Genomic DNA, 21,971 nt, shown 5'->3' with positions numbered 1-21,971 from the left:
ATACTAAACCCTGCGACCGCCGCACACGGTAGCAATTTGCGCGTGTTCAAACGATCAACTCGGGAACATTTTTTAACTATTTTCACGCGGAACCTATTTATTGGGCCCTTCAGGCCGCGCCTTTGTCATGTCGCCGAGAAAATCGAAGTCAGGTAAGCTCAGCCTGGGGGAGCGGTTTCGCCACAATTACGCTCAGAATGCGGATGCAAATGGCCGTGCGCCTTAAAAACTGCTCCCGATGCGCGCTTATTTCCACCACGGTTATCTATTGCCTCGAATAAAACGCCCGTTTCCAATCGGGGCGTTTCATTGAATCGGAATGCCCGTATTTTTCGCCGGAGCTAAATGTTTGTTAAATTTAGAAAGGGTTGTTCGGTGACTTCGGTATTTTTATTTGATCACTTTTTACTGCGCGAAAATTTGGCGCTCCCAAAAAGCAATGTTGACTCGAAAGCTAAACGAATGCCACCCGTGGAAAGCTGCGGCTCGATTTGATACATATTTAGGTGTGCTGTTTGCGCTCGCGAATGTTTTGGAGGCCGGAAGCGTGCTGTCCTGTAGGTATGTGGATAAAGTTCTGTTTGTCGACAGATACGGAGCGGGGTACGATTTAGCGGCCAGGCGGAAAAACGCGACGCGGGAGTCCACCGCGACGCTCAAAGCGTGGCTCAACGAGCACAAGAAGAACCCCTACCCCACCAAGGGGGAGAAGATAATGCTGGCCATCATCACCAAGATGACGCTGACGCAAGTGTCCACGTGGTTCGCGAACGCGCGCCGGCGGCTCAAGAAGGAGAACAAGATGACGTGGGAGCCCAAGAACAAGACGGACGACGACGACGACACCATGCTATCCGACGAGGAAAAGGACGACGATAAAATAAAACCAAACAAAGGTTCGTTGAGTTCCACCGTCCCCAACATCCGATAGTCAATTTGACCGAGCGTTATATACCAATGCTGATAGACCGAAAGGCCGGCTTTCGAGCGCGCGGGAACGGATGCGGATTGACTGCCGGATGTTGATATGTTGATGCTTCCACTTTGCGCGCACATTATGTGACCTGTGTGACCGCCATGCGAATTGTTACGTGTGTTATGCCGCTGCGAATTCCCGTGTGCAACTGATTCATACTGTGACGTCTTTACTTCTTTAGCTGTGTTTTGTTCGTAGAGACGGAGAGCTGAACGCTTGGAAATTGGTTTAATTTTGTCGGCGTATAAATCGTCGAGTGAATTGGCATAACCCGGTCGAGGGCCGGAGGGTGTGCGGGTTCCGAGAGGCCGGGAAGGGCGGGGGAGCGGGCGTGTGGAGGGGGGGAGGGTCTCAGGCGTGTAACTGTGCGTAACCGCTCCTCGCTCCCGGATTTCCTATTCGTAGTAAAGTGGGCGGCGCTCGCTCCATACAGCGCTTCTTCCGTAGGTACAGCCTCGCAACGCTGACGGTGCGGCGCGGACCGAACCAGTGTGAACTATAGTGTGGGGGTCGACGATATGTCAAATATTAGGCTATGGTGACGTGAAATCAAAGAACAATCGGGCTACATTAGAGCTACCTGCGTGACGTTGAAGCTCGAGTTTTGTTAGAAGTTCCCTAACTGTCGTGAACTATGGCCGGGACGTGGCCCGTGACCTGTCAGAAATGTGGTCAATACCTATACTCGACATTTTTAAGTTCAATCGAGCACATCATACCTTTATAAATAATATCTGTCCCGGCTGTACTCACGTATCTAGTCTGACTGTCGAACTGACTCCCTTGAAAAAGGACCCCGGATGGGTTCGAAACTAGTCGGGCTAGCGTCGACTAGATACGTGAGTACAGCCGGGACAGATATTATTTATAATGGAATTCACTCACGGTAGTTTAAACGCTAAGTAAAACACATCATACCTACATACTTACTCGTACACTAAAAAAGCTTGCTAAATCTTAAAACATTTACGTTTTATTCTAGCTGATTCTGTTGTACGTAACTTCTAAACTAAACTACAATGACAGGTCTATCAGCCGCACTCAGAGTCGCTTAATCCTTATCCATACTAATTAATGCCTTAAGTAACGGTTAAGCGACTCTGAGTGCGGCTGTTAGTCCATTATATTCATTTCCTGAGGCTCCTTACGAAAAAGAATAGCCCTGTCCATTTACGGATGACATTATAGATATAATAATAACCAATCTACATGATAATCTGTCGATAAGTTAGCAACATTGCTATTCGTCAAAGATCATACAATTTTCGACAAATAAGAGCGTTTGTGCACTCACCCGTGGTGATGTTCCAAAGTATCACACTTGTGAGATATGAGCTATCAAAGTTTTACCTAGACAGTTGTACCTACTGATGACGCTACCAGTACAACTTTCATCATCATCATCATCATCAGCCTGTGGATGTCCACTGTTGGACATAGGCCTTCCCTAAAGAGCGCCGCCACACCCGGTCCTCAGCCTTCCTCATCCAGCCACTTCCCGCCAGCCTCTTTATATCGTCGGTCCATCGTGCTGGAGGGCGTCCCACACTACGCTTGCTTAAACGCGGCCTCCTCAAGGACTTTCCGGCTCCAACGGCCATCGCCTCTACGACAGGCATGACCTGCCCACTGCCACTTCAGCTTGCTAATAGTTTGGGCTATGTCAGTGACCTTGGTTCTCCTGCGGATCTCCTCATTTCGGATCTTGTCCCTCAAGGAAACTCCTAACATAGCCCTCTCCATAGCTCGCTGAGCGACTTTGAATTTGTGGACAAGGCCGTTTGTCAGTGTCCACGTTTCAGCACCGTAGGTGAGGACGGGAAGAACACACTGGTGTAAGACTTTCGTGTTCAGGCACTGAGGAATTGACGATGAGTACAACTTTGATAGCTTATAATTATCTCCGAAACGATGACGCCTTGGAAGATTTTGTCTCATACAAACTCATGTGTATTGACGCCAGCTATTGATTGATATAGGATTTACGTGTGGCCACTTTGTTCGAAAAAAGTAAAAAATAAAATTGCGGACTACCTACTAGGTAGGCCAAAATTTTCAATGCCAATTTTTAATAGAAAAACTTCACTTTTGGCCGTATTTTTTTTAACTAAACTACCGTTTGTGGCTCTTTAGACACTTTCTCAATGTTTTCGAGTGAACACGACCGAGCCGCGAGACGGTTTTGTGTAAACACGTCCTTACATCGTCTGACGGGTTGCCCTACTTTATGTACTTGCCAAAGGATTTGTCGGGCTCCTTTTATGAAGGCCCGAAGCGTAAACGGCTTAGGAGGTTTTATAATGTTTAACGATTGGATACGGCACTTCGAGATGTTGGCACGTGTCGAAACGCTTTAACACTCAACTCTAGGTCATTAGTCCGCGTCAATTAAATAGTCGTTCTTGAAGTTAACCGCAAGACGCGTCGCAATAGCATTTTTAGGGAGCACAACACACCAGCCCGAGCGCCGTACCGCACTCCGCGTTCGCCATCTGCATTAGTGTGAGTGCTACATCCGTACACAGTATACGAGTGCGTGGAACAATACCTGCTCAAGCTCGCACTTGCATCGTTGGTCAGACGCGATTATTTAACTGCCGGGAACTATACTAAGGTAGGTATTTACCTTCTCTTTATTCTTGTAGTTAAATAATTAGACTTATGTCGATATGTTATTTAATTTAGTAGATAGATACTTATTGGTATATCTACTTGCAGCGGTGATAGCCTAGTAGTTTAAGACGTCCGCCTTCTTTTCGGGAGGTCGGGGTTTCGATCCCGGGCACGCACCTCTAACTTTTCGGAGTTATGTGCATTTTAAGCAATTAAATAAAGGAAAATATCGTGAGGAAACCTCTGCATTCCTGAGAGTTCACCATAATGTTCCAAAGTTATGTAAAGTCTGCCAACCCGCACTAAGCCAGCATGGCAGACTACGGCCTAAACCCTCCTCATTCTGAGAGGAGACTCGTTTTCAGTTACTTAGGTAGGTACTTAGTTTTTCTTTACCTAGTATCACATAGGTAGATACAAGCTAGTAGCTAGTTAGGTACCTATTGAAATATGGTTTTGATATTATGGTCTTAAATATTCTAATTATAAATACTTAAACGCTAAAATTAAATATTCTAACACTAAAATGCAGAAGGGTCGTGTGAAAAAATGATTATCAAAATAAATAAGTGTGTTGATTGAAGATTAGCACTTAATTCGCTAAGCCCCGCCGCGTGCATCGCGCATTTGTCATTAGGAGAGACGTTAGATTTTAACACTAAAATGCAGACGTGGGTGAAACGTACCCTGCGGGGTTACTTTGTACCCACGTTTTCAGTTTCGGTTGTCAAGGGCATGAATTATAAGGAGGCATTGTTGTTTGTCGCTGAGTGTTTTTATCGGGAAGCTGGGTTAGTGGCGAGGGGGTCACGGCTAACAATCGCCATACGCCGCCTTAATGAAGTCCACTGTTGATGCATACAAGTGCCCTTACAGGCGGCCGTACTGCTTGGGGTTATAAAATATCTACAATAACACAAGTGTCGATTTTGATGGAGACACGCGGATCCAGTTTACTTACTGGATATGCCGTAATATCATTGCTTTTAAATAACGTGCAATTAATGACATAATTTGCAAATAGTTGCAATTCATGCGTACCTTACCTTCCTACTTGTGTACATACTTGTTATACAGTTTTATTTTTCTATTCATTCATTCCCTCATTGCGTTACCACAAAAAAACCAAAGTAAAAATATATCTCATTAATTTTTAGTTCGCAGTGAGTCCAACTCTTTACAGAACCAGATTTATCTAAACGAGGTTATCTGATCTCGCGTAGACAAGAGGCAATAAAAAATAAACAATATGTGCCCAGTTTTGTATTAATGTTAAATTAATTCATTTAGTTATCTTAATTAAGCAAGGACGGTGCAGTAAAGCTTGTAATAGATGCTCGCTTGTCACTATTTAACATACTGTTAAGGAGTTTCTAATAAAAGGATCATGTATATAAACTCATTTTCTTATTAATTTGCCAAGTGCAATATATCTAGGACACAATAAATTCCTATAAAGTGACAAGAGTAATAGAGCTTAGAAACAGAAAAACAGAAGTTTTCTAAATGAGTCCAGTAATCAATAACGCTACTTTCAACAAATCAAAATTAAGACCTAAGTAATATTAAAATTGATTGATTGGTCAAAAAAACGTAAATTTGAATTGAAATCTATCACAATCCAGTGCGGAATTAATTCCGCATCGTGTGCGCTTGTAAATATGAGCACGCACGCATATATGCACATAGTTCAATAGTTCACAGATTTTGCGAGGGGAAAACGTAGGTACCTACGGACCGTGGTGCGCGCTAGCTCTATAATTAATTATGTTAAAATAAACAAAAATCGTATTTTTTTAATTATTCTCTTTAATAATGAATTCTAGCTCCATAAACTACAGCTATACAAAAAAATCACATCATTTTATTACAACAGTCCAAGACCCTATTGGATTACTTGATTTTAGACACTTCTTGCATTAGTTACTATAATATTGATGCATTGACAAAAGTGGCAGAAAGTGCCCCGCGGTGCACGTGGCGCTGTACCCCACGCGGGCAGGGTAGGGTTAGAAAATATTATACCTTTCTATAAGGCCTACTCTTAATTTAAGGGTGCTATTTATTTTACCTTAATACTTGACAAGTCTTGTAAAATAGATACTTATCAAAAGTTTTTGGCTATGGCTTCAAGTTTTATTTTTGAGTGAATATTTTTGTACTTATTTTGAAAATGACTTACTTTTCAGAATTTTATTAAAATTTATTGATTTTTCCGATGCCGGAACAAGCATAAAATCAATAAGTAAATATTTTCACGGGTAGATAGGTAGGTCTTGTAGTAGAAGTAAAGGAATTAATCCGAAAACCGTGGATTTTTTGTTAAGTAAATCACAAAAAAATAAAATTAAAATGTGTTCATGAACAAATAATTAGTTATAGGGTTCCGTATCTCAAAAGGAAAAAGGAACCCTTTATAGGATTACTTCGTTGTCTGTCCGTCTGTCTTTCGTGTCTGTCACGAAAACCTATAGGGTAGCTGGTAGGGTAATAAATATTAAAAGATAGAATAAGATGAAACCTTCACATTATGTTAATAAAGGAACATAACCTTATCTGTTGCTCATAATTCCCAAAGCACACAGCATCACAACTAAGCTTAATCCTGTAATATTACCGCGGTTCCCGGCTTAACCGAGTTAACGCCTAACTAAACAAGACCATAACAATTCTTTTAACTATCGATGTCCACAACTAATCGTAATGTATCATATAGTCAGTTTAAGTCGCATATAAGGGTCCCTACAGGCTAAAGACTTATAATCTACCAATACTTAAGTTTACGTAATCATCTATATCTAAATACCTACCTATAAAAGGAAAAGGTGACTGACTGATCTTTCATCGCACAGCTCAAACTACTCGACGGATCGGGCTGAAATTTGTCATGCAGATAGCTTATGACGTAAACATCCGCTAGAAAGGCTTTTTGAAAATTCAACCCCTGACGGGTTAAATACTTAGTTGTTTGAAATTTATGTAGTCCACGCGGACGAAGTCGCGGGCATTAGTTAGTAAGTTTAATAAAATCTGTCAGTCTATTTAGACCTATTATGGACACAGCAACTTCCTTATAAATTACAGGTTCTAACGGTTGCCGTCGACTGAGTAGCTGGGCCTTAGACTTAAGACAAAGTTAAAACGAGACAGAGCCATATCTCTCACATAAGTCTGTCTCTTTTTAACTCAATTTTAAGTCTGAGCAAATTCAAAGTGCACTCTATAGATCGTAGCCTTAGGGTGAAATCTATTGAGCGCACTCTTACTTTGCTTAGACTTAAGACAGAGTTAAAACGAGACAGAGCTATATCTCTCTCATAAATCTGTCTTGTTTTAACTCTGAGCAAATTGAAAGTGCGCTCTATAGATCTCAGCCTAAGTCTTTAGTTAGGGGGCGCCCTTAACCGAAACATCAATGTTCCAGACACGTAATATATCATTTTAAGTCGCAACTCGCAAATATGAGGAGAATAAAAGCTTTCACACGCGCTCCGACTGTAAACAAACAAACTGCGGCCCCGCACTAAGCCACTCATGAATAGACGGCGAACTGCGACCCCTTCCAATAAACACTCGCTCATGTGCGTAGGTACAGGGCAGCACTCGAATTAACCATACACATCCGAGTAACCTTTCTTATAAGTCAAGTCAAAGTCAAAGTCAAAACGTTTATTCAAAGTAGGTAAAAAATACGCTTTTTGATAGTCCGCTTGCATTTGTAAGATGATGATATAGTGTCTGTCTGTCTATTCGTCGTGTCTACAAATTCACGGTTTTCGGATAGCGGGAAGTATCCGTTTTTTTCACAGACACGACGGACAGATAGAAAATGAAGTGGTCCTATAAGGGTTCCTTTTTCCTTTTGAGGTACGGAACCCTAAAAAATAAAAAATAATGTGTTCACGAAAACATAAATTTACTAAATCACATGTAGATGGCGCAGTCCATCATTAACTTGCAGTATTTTTCTACATAAAAGTGTTAACCTATTTTGTGCGATTGTACAAAGCCCTTTCATATTTTGAAATCCTGTAACATTTTTTTTTAAATTCACTTATTCTGTTACAAAGTACCTACCTACGGAACCCTAGGAAATGATTTCAATGGTTCCATTGACAGTGTTTTTGACAGAGTCTTCATTTAAGGGGTTAGGTGTTGCCATTAATTGCACGCTTGCATAATAAAAACTCGTGTTATATTCTTGTGTGAACGCCAAACCCAATGCGCCCTTCCGCCAACCCCAACCCCCTAGCTCCTTCCCTATCCAATAAATGTTAATTTTTGTCACGTCGCAAACAAAATATTAATCCGGGCAGCCTTAATGGAAATCGAGGACGTACAAACACTACAGACCCCTTAGTACAAGTTTGCACATCTCGACAACGTTGTTAGATTTCGAGTATCAAATTACTTTAAGTCATAGACGTAACGAATAACGACGAAGTTCATACAACATTTTACCTTAAATCGATTTGAAGCGTCTATTTAAGGAAAAAATTATAAAACTATAGGAGTTTCATTATTTGAACATAATCACAAAAAAAAAAATTATTTGAGGAGGCCTCCAAAGAGATTGAGAGAGAGAGAAATTTTGATTTTGTGGCTATACTACTGATGTTTTGTCAAGGTGTTGTCACTATAACCAATATCAGATATGAATTTAATCAGTAATCGAATTATTCAATAGGTACTTTGTAGTTCATTAATAGTTCATTTACTTACATATTAAAACTAATTTTATATAAAAAACTAAATTATTAATGAAGTTTTGCATAAGATTTCTAGACGCCTGCTAAAAATATCAGGTAGGTATAACCGAGCCATTGTTCCTTCTTTGTTTTAAAGTCATTTCTTCACTAAGTGATTCACTAAGTGTAGAAAGATTCAGGTTGAGACCGGTAGAACGTACTACGACTTTTCTCACACACATTAAGCCTCGCCATTTTGTTACAAGTTTCCTAACTGTCGTGAACTGTGACGTTGTCGAAACGTACGAACTCGTACTAAGCCTACAGATCGCAAAGTGTCACTCGTTCGTCGCTCGAGAGGCAATAAATTGCAACTTTGCTTGTATAGTGCAGCTGAGTGCAAGGCGTGGGGTGCCAACTGCCCGCCCTCCGCTGAGACGATCTTAAGGGTCCCTACTTTATTATGAAAACCAGTGAAAGATCTTTAGACGTAGCTCTTATAAACTCAAACTCAAAGCATTTATTCAAACAAAATAGATATAACGCGTATTTAACTCCTCACAAGCCATTTTAACTTTTTGCCCGCATTTGGAATTGGAACCTTCGTAGCTTTAGTTTTAAGTTCGTGTAATAATTAACACCTTACAAATGCAACGACCAATCATCAAAAAGTGTAATTTATTACCCTACTAGATAACGCCCAGCACGACTGCGTTCGCGTGGATTTAGGTTTTTTTAAATCCCGTGGGAACTCTTTAATTTTCCGGGATAAAAAGTAGCCTATGTCCTTTCTCGGGATATAAGCTAACTCTGTACCAAATTTCATCTAAATCGGTTAACGGTTGGGCCGTGAAAAGTTAGACTTTTTTTTGATTTATCGTGTAAATTGTCGAAAAAATATCCGAGTACGGAATCCTCGGTGCGCGAGTCTGACTCGCACTTGGGCAGTCTTTTTTATTTGTTCCCCACTTCGTCCCCAACGGTGACTAAAGGGGAAAACCACTCGCCGCACCGCGCTTGCGATTGCCACGTCTGCCGCGGGATGCCCTCTTTGCATATTGGGGACCCTGATGCGCGTTTGATACCCGCGTGCGATGTATCGGGAATCGAAATTAAAAAGCTTTTAACGGTGGTCCCTCCGACACTCGCACCATACAAACGTATAGACTGTTCACTATAACTTGTCCCCTGCCGTCATGTTGGCACCATTGCCACAGTTCACGACACTTAGGAAACTTGTAACAAAGGGTCAATGCTTCTCCTACACTTTGGCCTTGCCTACCAACATGCCTGCCTTGCCAACCTAAGCTATAAACGACTAGGTATATTTGACTTCACGTCACCTTGAGCCTAATATTTGACAGAATTTAGGGTTTATTATTGTGTGATTTGCAATATAACGTCAACAGACAAGTTATAGGGACAAGTAAGCGCTGTGGTCTTATTAGTGGGAGGTCCCGGGTTCGATTCCCGGCAGGAGTTTGGAATTTTATAATTTCTATATTTCTAGTCTGGTCTGGTGGAAGGCTTCGGCCGTGGCTAGTTACCACCCTACCGGCAAAGCCGTGACGCCAAGCAATTAAGCGTTCCGTTACGATGCCGTGTAGAAACCAAAGGTTTATTAAAAACTTCCATACTCCTTCCAGGGTAGCCCGCTTCCATCTTAGACTGCATCATCTCTTACCACCAGGTGAGATTGCAGTCAAGGGCTAACTTGTATCGGAATATAAAAAAGTATTCAAAACAAACCAATCTACCTTTGTCTGGAGCCCACTACGAATAAGCCCCTTTTAAGTGCACATATCCCCAGAGCATTGAGTGTTACTTTTCGCGAGTACGTATAATAGGGTACATTAACACTATTTTTGTTTACATTAAATTTTCAAAGGGCGATTAAGCATTAGATTTTACTTAAGGTCATCAGGGACCTAACCCATTAGGGAGCGAAGAAAAACCGTCAGCTTTCCATTCGGGAGTTTTCTATGATGTCCTGAAAGGTGTATGAAATCTGCCAATCTCCACTTGACCAGCGTGGTTGAGTATGGTCTAAACCTTTCTCATTCTTACAGGAACACCGTACTCAGTAGTGTGCCGGAAATAGCCGATAACTCATTGATAGTTTTTTTGGGATAAAGTATTTGTAACACACGAACGTTACGGTGCCAAAAACGCTCTCAATAGACAATCACTTCACATTGTTTCAAATTTTTGCAGACAGTGTGCGAAATTAAAAAAAGATTCCGACGAATTGAGAACCTCCTCCTTTTTTTGAAGTCGGTTAATAATAATATACCTACCATAGAACTTTACAATAAAAACAATAACACTGGCACCGATTCCGTTGTCTTACTCTAAACAAAATTTAGAGTATCTGCATCCTTTTCTTTTTAACAATGAAAGGACAGAACATGAACTTTACATTTAAAGACTTTTTAGTGCACGCTACAAATTTAACCAAAAGGCTCGTGGCTGTGCGTAAAAATCACGGGTTTAACATCTAAAAATTAAATTTCAAACTGTCAAACTGGTTCTGTCCTTTTCATATTACATTAGTAAGAAGAGGATGGTAATACTCTAAAATTTGGTTGTGCTCAGAATCAGTACCAACCAATTATACCTAAAATACATTTTAAAATATCTACATATTTAAAGTCAAAACTTAGCTCCAAATAAAATTAGAAGTCTGGAAATTTTTCATTGGACTTTTAGACATAGAACACAACGCAACAACTTTTAGACAAGTAATTTTAAATCATGTGAACTTGTTATGTTATGTGAAATAAGTTTTACAATATTTTATACAGTCTGAACGCAGCTTTAGGTAGGTATAGATTAGAGGATAGCTTTTAGCATTTCGTGTTAAACCGAAAATCACATTCATTTGAACGAGTCCCCAGTAATAATACTAGCGATTGCACAAATCGTTATCAAAGCAAACAAACTACCCAGAACAATTTGTACCGAAATTAAAGTAATGAGCACGTTCAGCTTATTGCGTCATACAATACATTACGGATTCGCCCAATTCCCGCTTATCTCCCGTTGCGGGCGTTTATTAGATTAATACAATGAAAATTAAAACAATTTGCCGGATAAATATCTTCGCGCCGAGTATCAGTGGCGTCCCTATTTATCCCTAACGAAGGGCAGCCCGGATAACCCCTCTTAAATTCCACTTCACGACTGATGGGTACTGCGACGTTTTTGTACAAAACTAGTGGATACCCGGCATGTGCTACTACGCTAAAAAAAGAATGAATGATTTATTTGTCTAAAACCATCTTTACATTATTGCCTTTCTAATGCTTTCTATTAGTTTTATTAGAAAGACAATACCTTTATTTAGATTAGACGATACCTGCGACTTCATCCGCGTGGCTATAGGTTTTTAATAACGCGGGAACTCTTATATTTTCCCGGGATAAAAAGTAACTGAAAAGATATGTATGTTAAGTCATGTATAGTATAAGCAATGGCCATTTTAAATTTCAACCAAATCCGTCCAGTGGTTTTTACGAGAAAGAGTAACATAGACACACATACACATTACACACCAATCAGCAATGTGAATAAGGATCTCAATTACGGTAAAATGACGGCTACAATATCACAATCGCAATCACCTCTGATTGTTCGACGCTCACTATTGGCTACAATGCACTATTGCAACAACAACACCATAAATTCAGTCAATCATAACAATTGAGATTGTAATGATAATTGATACAGTTTTTCATTGATTGATACAGTTGATACAGAAAATTCGGGAAATCGGAAAATCGGATCGGCCAGTTGTCGTGTACGAACGTCACAGTACCCATCAGTCGTGCATCAGATAATAAAAGCTTGGAGCAGTCAGCATTAAATGGAATAAAGCGAATGAAGTCGAGCGGTCGCGCCTCCCGCCAATGGCTCTCCGAATTTCATTACGCGTACCCTCCGCGCCCCGAAGCCACTTTACAACGGAAAATGGTATTATGATAATACTTAGAGCCTTATAACATTTTGCTGAATAAACATTTTCTGTGAAATTGCACAATAACAACCATTTTTTCCCAAATCGAGGATCAGCGGTCGGTTTAATTTCATTGCAGTTATAAAATTTCGGAAAATTATTTCACACCGTCTCGTGAACGTGGTCCACCCTTGTGCTACTAAATTCAAATGTAAAGCTCCAGCTTGTAATGCTAAGTTTCCTAGGATAGGAAGTTCGCGTACTAATAGGCTACTTGACTCATATCTAATTTCGTCCAATAAATGATTATTTATTATAGTATTTTGCTTAAGACAACGAAATATATCAATAACAATTATTAAAAACGCAGGATGGATATATATATCCAATTTTAAAAAATAGAGTTTTTATTTTTATTTGAAACGCAGAAAACGCTGTCAGCCATGATGTGACGTCATTCAATATGTAAACAAAGAAATGTCATCCCTATGTCACGCGAGGAGTAACGTAGTATCCATATATATAAAATTTAAAGTCCTGACTGACTAACTTATATATCAACGCACAGCCTAAACATCTAAACAGCTGGTCCTAGATACATGAAATTTGGTGGGTGTGTTCTCTGTAGGTAAAGAGAAGGTATCCACTAGGAAAGGATTTTTTGAAATTCCACTCCTGAGTGTGTTAAATGGGGGTTTGAAAATGAAGTCCACGCGGGCGAAGTCACGAGCATAAGCTAGTTTTTATATATTTCTAAAAACTCATAGTAAACGTAAAAAATTATCGTTTTCTCTTTATAAATTGAATAAGTTATTAGGTAAGACTTACAACAAAGTGATCTTTGCAAAAATAAATTTGGGTTGCAGTCGTTAGTCATATAGGATCCCTTTAAGCAAGTCTTCGCGTGTTACGTATATTTATTTCACTGGGCACTCTAATCCACAACTTTCCTGTGGTCTTTATCGATGCGTTTTTACATTCTCGGATGATACAATAACGATAATTACTATATTTTTCATGTAAACTAGTATAGAAGTCATGTTTATTAAACTTTGGGAGGTTATGCTGTTGTTTACAAATGCATGACGTCAGAGCACAGATAATCTATCGGCCAAACATGGCCGACAGTGTTTTCACCTGTCTAAGAAAAATATATTTTTAAATTAAAGTTTTACGGTTTTTAGGGCGCAAATAAATATAGTGTTAATTTTTTTGATCTAATAGGACAAATATTAACCATTTAAGACCTACTTAAAAAAAGTGTCAACTAGCCTATTATCACCACTACCTATATCTTACAAATCCAACAACCGACCATCAAAAATTGTAATGTATTGTTAATTAACCTATTTTGAATTAATTATTTGAATATGTTTTTTTTTGATACCATGTCTTCATCTAGTTAGTGGTCGCGATCGCTACAGAGAGCATTCTCCTACCTAACGGCGGTTACGTACTCATCCGATTCGAGTCCGTGAAAATACGTTCCGAAGTTGTCATAGAACTATTTGTATGGTGGCTTATGACATAATATGACGTATGAACTCGGGCGAGCATAATAAAATAAACTAGAAATCAAAGCGTGAAGCTCGCCCGACTTCAACATACACGTGTAAAAACATAAGTTATTTTTTACTTTGTAGTGTTTTTGGAAGTCGGTTAATAGATAGACTTGAATTCAAACACCGCTGACGGTCGATGTTCTTAGTGATATTTGCAATTTTAGCCCTCATCGGGCGTTTACAAAAATATTCATATTATGACCGCTGACTGACGTAAGCGTACATATTTTTGAGCACGGGAAACTTGAGTGAGGACTGAGGACACTCATAACTAACCCAGTGAATTTTATATAGGTATACATATTTACACTATTTACATTTTTTTTGACATTTGATGTTACCACGTTGCACTTATACGTATATGTTGACGCGCTTAGAAAATTGTGAACATTTGCATTTTTGAATCATACCTAAAAACAAACTTTTAAATTAATATACATAGTATCTTATAAAATATAATTATTAATTATATTCCTATATATAATTATATATAATTATTATATCCTATATATAATTATTAATTATTATCCAAAGATGTGTAGTGTACGTGGTAGACTATGGCCAAAACCCTTCTCACTCTGAAGGAGACCCGCGCTCTACAGTGAGCCGGCTATGGGTTGATCATGATGATGATGATGATATTTAAAAAATATTTTTTGTTTTACAACTACCTACCTGTTGAAGTCGTTCGAGCGTCACGCGTCGTTTCTTTTTTAATGCTCGCCCGCCCGTCTTTAATATACTTGCCTGCTAATATACCTAAATGTAGAAACAATCTTTTTTCATTTTGTCGTGGCTTTGTAATCTGGTTTTTTGGAAATAATTTTTATTCGAAGCTATTTTAGTGTAAGTACTTAGGTACCAGTGGCGTGCACAGGATTTGAAGCCAGGCAGGCATTAGTTAGGTAGGAACCTGTTTACTGGCAGGTCATAATGAAAAATAATATACAACTGGGGTAAGCAGTGCATTTATGCCTATATGACTTGCACGCCACTGCTAGGTACATAAGATTGCGTGCCTCGGTGTCAATATTCGAGTTACTGTTCAGACTATTTTACTCTTAGTAATAGATCTTAATCCCGTCGGTCCCACATTCCAGCGGGACGAGGACAGGGGTGTCGGGCGATGCGAAATAAATGCCCGGCTTAAATACTCGTAGGTACGTACGGAAGGGATCGCGTCGCCCGCGGCGGGGGAGTCTCCCCAAAGTGGTATTTTCACTTCGCTAATCGGATAACCGCTTAACGAATGGGTCACTGCGCGCCGAACGTATTTTCACACGACTTTCCCGAAGGGTATCTTACGAGCTGATACCGCATCTTACGAGCGAAAACTTACGTCTTCGATGCAACTTACGTCCACGGTCAGGACTCAGGAGCCGTGTAGTATTGCGGATCGAATTTGAGAAATAAGCTCAGTTTAAGCTCTTTTTTATTGGCGTTACGGCTGTGCGAGGTATTCTATTGTACTTATTTTATCTATAAGAACCTTGATTACATACTTTTAAGACATGAAGTACGCTGATACTTTGTTTACTTTAGCTTTCCTTAGTTTGCTTAAAAGATAAACAAATCGCCGATACCTTTTTAACCGACTTCCAAAAAGAAGGTGGCTCTGAAAACGGCCCGTTTTTTTCAACTTTTTTTTTCTGAGAAACACGATTTGCCTGCCGCTTTAGAGTCGCTTCTGGAGTTAAGTTTTCACTTATATCATGATTGCTTTGTCAGTCAGCGGTAAGTCGCATGGGCTGCATATAGTACGGCTCACGTATTTCAGCGAGCAGCTATTGGTTTACCCTATAATGAAACTAAGGAAAACTAAAGTATAACTATAGTACTTTTACATCTTACTATACCTATTGTGTAATACTTTATAATATTAATAGGTAGTGTTTTTGAAAAAAGTGTGACTGTTTAAACTTTTATCAAAATTCGACTCTCGCAGCGATCACGCACTTATCCGTACTGAATCCGTAAAAATACGGATATAAAAAATACGTACGACATATTATGTCATACATAAGCTACCGTACAAAACAAAAAGGATCGTATTTTCACGGACTCGGATCGGATGAGCGCGTACCGCCGTAATTCGAGTTATGCTTACTCAGTTCTGCCATATTTTCGGAAACAACTTTGAAAATTCACGCCATCCACCTCATACTTGATACTTGATGTATCCAGTAGGTACGACTTCAACAGTTCTGCGACTACATTGAACATTAAGGCTTTTTTTCTCCGAAGCAACAACATGCGACAATGCGGCAAGCTACAGATGGACGCATTAATTTTACTACCTTATGCAGTATTCCAGTCTATTTTATGTTGAGACAACATCAAGCTGTAGAATCAGTAACTTTAGGTGGTGCAGTACGAGAGTCTGTCAATGGTTCCTAATATTGTGGCATGCCGCTTTGTTGCTTTGACATAAATAAAGCTTTTACAAGTGTGGTTTGAACCTGGATTGTGACAGTGGAATACGATTATCTTTACAGATGAGGAAAGGAAAGGGGACGAGCTGCTGCAGGGGATGCACAGCCAGCTGCTCGGGTACGGCATCAAGGAGGAGTCGAAGCGAGGGGCGTCGGACTGCGGCGTGCCGATACCGGCGTCCAAACCGAAGATATGGTCCCTGGCGGACACAGCTGCGTGTAAAACGCCTCCGCCTGCCGCGCAGCCGTGGCCTCAGCACGGATACGGGGCGGGGGCGGAGCGTGCTGTCTCGGACGGGAGTTCCAACGGCTTCGCTTTGCCCGCGACGGCTGCGGCGTCCCCTGCGAGCGGGTCGTACGGCCGATACGGGGGGTTCCCTGGACAGTATGGTAACCAGCATCCCTGCGTGCATCCTGCGGCGTTCCCCGACGTCCAAACGGACACCCCGCCCCAGACTCCGCCCAACATGAAGGTCCCCAGTGTGGCCAACCCTCTGGGCAGCGGAGGAGGGTCGGGGTACTGCTTCCCGCGGCACCAGCAGTCTCCCCAGCGCGACCCCTACCACAACCCCCACCACGCGAACAACCACCAGCCTAACCAGCACCACAATGAGGGGTCGGCCGCCTTCAAACCATTCTACAAAAGGTAAATATGACAAACACAACACTATGTCTGTACCACTACACCACAATCCTGCAACAGCTGATTGGTCAACTATATACATGTCCGTTCCGCTCCGATTTAGTGGACAGGCAACCTTAGCGGATGTCTACGTCATAATAGCTATCAGCATACAAAATTTTAGCCCAATCCGTCCAGTAGTTTGAGCTGTGCATTGATAGATCAGACAGTCAGTCAGTTTTTCCTTTTATATTTTATTATATATATAGATTATGCCATGTTATATATTATGATTTATCAAACATACATTAGGATTCTGTGATCAGCGGCGCACCCACGCGCACGCGCGGTAAACAATGCGTACCCCATAGAGACATTACCATTTAGATGCACACGACATTTTGCCCCTAAATTGAAATATTCATGACAAACGATCGCTACGATAAGCCCAAAATAATCCATAATGTAACTCTGTTAAACTCAATTGAAGTGACTGTCTGTCTGTATTTAGCTTTTCTTATAGAGACACTTTAACAATTACAATATCATCACAAGCATAATTCAAATCCGCCTGCTCATTTGAACATAGCTCTCCTCTGAGAAGGGTTTGACCATAGTCTACCACGCTGGCCAAGGGCGAATTGCCAGGCCACTCACCTTTGACAACATTATTATGAAGAACTCTCGGGCATGCAGGACTCCTCACGACGTTTTCCTTTACCGAAAAAGTGATGTTTAAATTGATTAAAACGCACATAACTCCGAAAAGTTGCTTAGACGTGCGTGGCTGGGTTCGAATCCCGGATTCCCCGACTAGAAGGCCATGTCCACTTGGACTACTCAAATAAACCCCGTTAAGAGTTGAATTTTTAAAAATCCTTTCTTAGCGGATCTCTACGTCATTACATGCCAAATTTCAGCCTGATCCGTCCAGTAGTTTAAGCTGTGCGTTAATAGACAAGAACTGTCTTGTCTATTCTTGACTGACTGCAGTCAGACAGCTTTTTCTTTCATATATATAAGATTATATGTCTTAAACGCCCCGTATTTGTTATACAAACATGCAGGTCCAAAACAATACCCACGTTCCCTCGTATATCCGTAACCCGAGCAAGAGATGAAACATATGCAAATGAAGGGAAATCGTAAATGGACGATCGCAGTGAAGATATCGATAGGGCTATATAAACAGAGCTACGGCTTAAGCTCAGCGCACACTTGTCGACTTGCGGGTTGATTCGCTAACTCGGTGTCTAACACTAAATGATAGCCACCTCAATTGACATTTTTTATTTTTTTACAAAATTCCGTTATCTTGCCTTTACACAAGTTTACAATCTATGGCTAATGTTGAATTGTTTTAGAATTTTCACACTCATAATCTTCTTCTTCTACTTCTTTTGTTTTGTTGCTTTCAGTAGGTAGTATCTACTCCTAATCTTATTTATTTGTGCCCAAAGTTGTCAAAAAGTGTTAAAATAGGAATATTTCGAGGCTTGTAACTTTAAAATCGATATTTTTTCAATGTTTAATATATCAATAAACCTAGATAATTGCAAGACAAACCGATATAGGTAATACTTAGTTTTGAGCGTACAGTATCAAATAATGTAGTAATCACCCTCCTACGTTTGTATGAAGAAAGCACCGAACTTCGCCCTCTTAAGCAGAACTGAGGTTTAGTGTAGTGTCATGTTGGTAATTGAAAACAATGGAACGTCGAGTGTCGGGGGGAGGGACAGAGATTGCAATCTCGCGTCATTAGTCAGTGTCACGAGTGTCAGCGAGTGTCGGCGACGCGTAGGTACACGATGACCTGCCCAAATTGAAACTCTCCCGTAGATCGATCATACCGACGAAATTGCTTTCGCCTCCACCGATAAAAAGCTCTTTTTACTCGTAGACACCATTTATTAATCATGCAACCGTCCATTTAGACATTCGTAGAGAAGAAATCATTGATTTACTCATGTCACCGCGCGACCTCGCACCGGAAGACGCAGCGTTTGTAGACCTCCCACTCGGTGGACGGACGACATCAGACGAGTCGCAGGGAGCCGCTGGATAGCGGTGGCGCAAGACCGCGGCGTGTGGAAGTCTCTACAAGAGACTTATGTCCAGCAGTGGACGTCTATCGGTTGATGATGATGATGATGATGACTCATGTCACTGTTTACGACAGTTAGGGAACTTGGGAACTTCTAACAAAACATCGAGGCTTCGACGTCACCGGCAGGCAAATGTCATTATTTTGACGCAGATAGCCCTAAAGCAGCCCTATTTTTTCTTTGATTTTACGTCACCATAGCCTAATACTTGACATATTATCATCGATTCAGGATCAACCCGAGAGTTCTCTCACTCTAGTTCACTTTCCTCATGTCAAAAATGCAATCCGTCCGAAAAAAATTGTCGTCATATCGTCTAAATTTGACATTAGGTAGGTATTTAAATAACAACTCTGAAGTAATAGATAGATAGGATAGGATAAGTGGATAGATAGGTAAGTATAGTCCGTTCAGGTTTTGGCCGTACCACGTCGGCCGAGTGCGGATTGGCAGACTTCACATACCTTTGAGATCGTTATGGAGAACTCTCAGGCATGCAGGTTAAAGCAAGTGATATTTAATTCCTTAAAACGCACATAACTCCTAAAAGTTAAAGGTGCGTGCCCGGGATCGAACACTCAATCTCCCGAATAGGAGGTCCGAATACTTAAAACTACGAGTTAGAAAATACAAAAAACAAAAATGATTTCGTGTGTGAGCTTAGGGAATACTGCTTCAGCAGAATGCTGCAGTATTTGATTACAGCAGCGCTGATTTACATCACATCGCTTTGATTACATCACAGTCTATTCTAGATCACGCGAAAAAAAGTGTGACCGGGAATCCTATAAAGCTCCCATTGCATTTCGTCCCAACAGGACGTCTAGGCATGTTCTAAGAGCCGCGGAAGGATTTCTCAGAACGCCACCGCGGCATCCCGGGCTCATTACAATAAATCCCATGGGCGACGTCGCCGCACACGGTGTCCCCGCGAAGAATTCTGTTCTAACCGAACGCTCACAAATTCACATCTACCAAACCTTTTGTATTATTTTCGTTTTCACGCCTTTTTGCCCAGCGAATTCCTTGACGCGAAAATAACTCGCTTATCGCGGCATTCTTTTAAAGGAGCCCCAAAAAGAATGGCCCGAGATCGACACACTTCTCTTTTTTGACTTAAATAACATACCCGTATCGATTTTTATTTAACCAAATAATACTGCTACCAAATCAAACCCTCCCAGTGATTCTCCTGATGCAGGTATTTTAGATAAATTAACAAGGCTATATACGCCATCCACCATCCATTATTCAAGCGAGAAATTGGGATCGAAACTGTCAAGAAAAATCGAAAGCACAGAAAACTGCTGCTCGATTGCGGTAGAATGACAGCTACAATATCACGATCGCAATCACCTCTGATTGGTTGATGCTCGTTCACTATTGGCTACAATGCATTGTTGCAACAAGATTCGCCCAAATTCAGCCAATCACAACAATTGAGATTGTAATAATGATTGATGCAGGTTTTATGAAATCGACCTACTGATTCTTCTCGTCATCTATAGTACGCGACAAGTCGAGATGGCAATCGGGGTATGAAGCAGGGGGACGCAGTCATGCACCGGATTGTGCGGGGCCTTCCCTACCTGATTACCATCTCGACCTGTCGCGCACTAGTAAAAATTACTATGAAATGAAAAACGAATCGGAAAGCCAAACGAAAATTGAATTTGAATTAGTTCATCAGTAATCAATATTAAGCAATACCTAAGACTATTTATAATTTTTATAATGTAGGTACACTGTGTTCTAAATAAATCATTTCGTCAATTCTGAAATGGTGAAACGGTCAGAGTATAATCCTAATACTTATTTATTAGACTATATTTGTTTGTCACTGTTCATGAAAGTGCCTAATAAACAAACAGCAACAAAAGCGAAATCGACCTGAGCCGGTATCATTAAACGATCTGATTTGTGATGCCACAGTTGGAGCTATCACAAAGCCTCCTTCACGACGGCGATCACGGCGGATCGGACGTAAGACGGACACACCTAGCACTGGTTCATTTGAATAATACAAAGCGGGATTGTTCTAAGGACAAAAAACGTTAATTTATGAACGTACAATAGTATTGTTGGTGGCGTCGCGTCGCCGCGCGGCAGTCGCGAGATAACGCGGCCGTGCGTAGGCGCAGCCTCAATGGGCCCTCTCCATTCACAATATTACACTGCCTCCACATTAAAGCCGCTTTAATACTTTTTGTATTCCCCAGCGCCCTAATCTTCCCTCTTATCTGTCGATCCTCGGGTCCTTCTCCGTTTCATTCAGTCGGCGAACCAGTCGGACCTCTTTTTTCATTGACGCCGTACAGAGTTCGGATGACCGCGGGCGAGGTCAAATGTTTTATTTCTTTCACATTTCGGTTTTCCGGTCCGGGCGATTCGTTAATAAATTCTCAGATAATGAGACTGAACGTTTCGTCACCTCGCCTCGATTGGTTTGTGTTTTGTACGTTTTTCGGCCGTTATGTGCGAGCGCGGCGGAGGGCACGGACGGCGACGCGCCGATAGAATCGAATCGGGACGGACCTTGTTTTTTCGGTAATTTAAATACCGCTATTCTTTTTAGAGGACCCTTCGCTGTTTAAAATGTGGCATCGTTCAGAAGCGTTATGAACATTTTTATTGGATTTTGATTGTAACTTGCCTATAAATTATAATGCTAGCACCGTTACTACATTATTATACTAACTTCAAGTTTTATATGACTTTTTACTAATACACATACATTGTTTTGACTTTATTGTCATGGTGACGGAAATAGTGAAACTTTCCCTGTCACACATTAATTAATAAAAAGCGATCACTTATTCGATAGTATGATGCACTAGATTAATAGAATTAAGTACTCGATTCGATACCTAACCAACATAATGCAATTTTGACTAGAAACGTGTCAAAAATAGACCGCTTCAAGAGACGGTGTATACTTCATCGTGATCATCATGATCAACTCATTGCCGGCTCACTACAGAGCACGGGTCTCCTCTCAGTCATCACCATCATCAT

At 40.8% G+C, this 21,971-nt stretch overlaps 1 protein-coding gene across 1 annotated transcript in view; it reads left to right on the top strand.

Annotated features, from left to right (window-relative positions):
• LOC117995282 (homeobox protein caupolican-like) overlaps positions 1-21,971 on the top strand; it is a 360,854-nt gene that overhangs the window by 333,794 nt on the left and 5,089 nt on the right. The window contains exons 4-5 of the mRNA XM_069508695.1: positions 592-896; positions 16,290-16,872. Of these exons, the coding sequence (XP_069364796.1) occupies positions 592-896; positions 16,290-16,872 (888 nt within the window). The remainder of the gene's footprint in view (positions 1-591; positions 897-16,289; positions 16,873-21,971) is intronic.

This window comes from Maniola hyperantus, chromosome Z (genome assembly GCF_902806685.2).
Source record: "Maniola hyperantus chromosome Z, iAphHyp1.2, whole genome shotgun sequence".
In the NCBI taxonomy this organism is placed as follows: domain Eukaryota; kingdom Metazoa; phylum Arthropoda; class Insecta; order Lepidoptera; family Nymphalidae; genus Maniola; species Maniola hyperantus.
The sequence above is the reverse complement of the archived record's forward strand: the minus strand, read 5'-3'. Positions and strand labels throughout refer to the sequence as shown.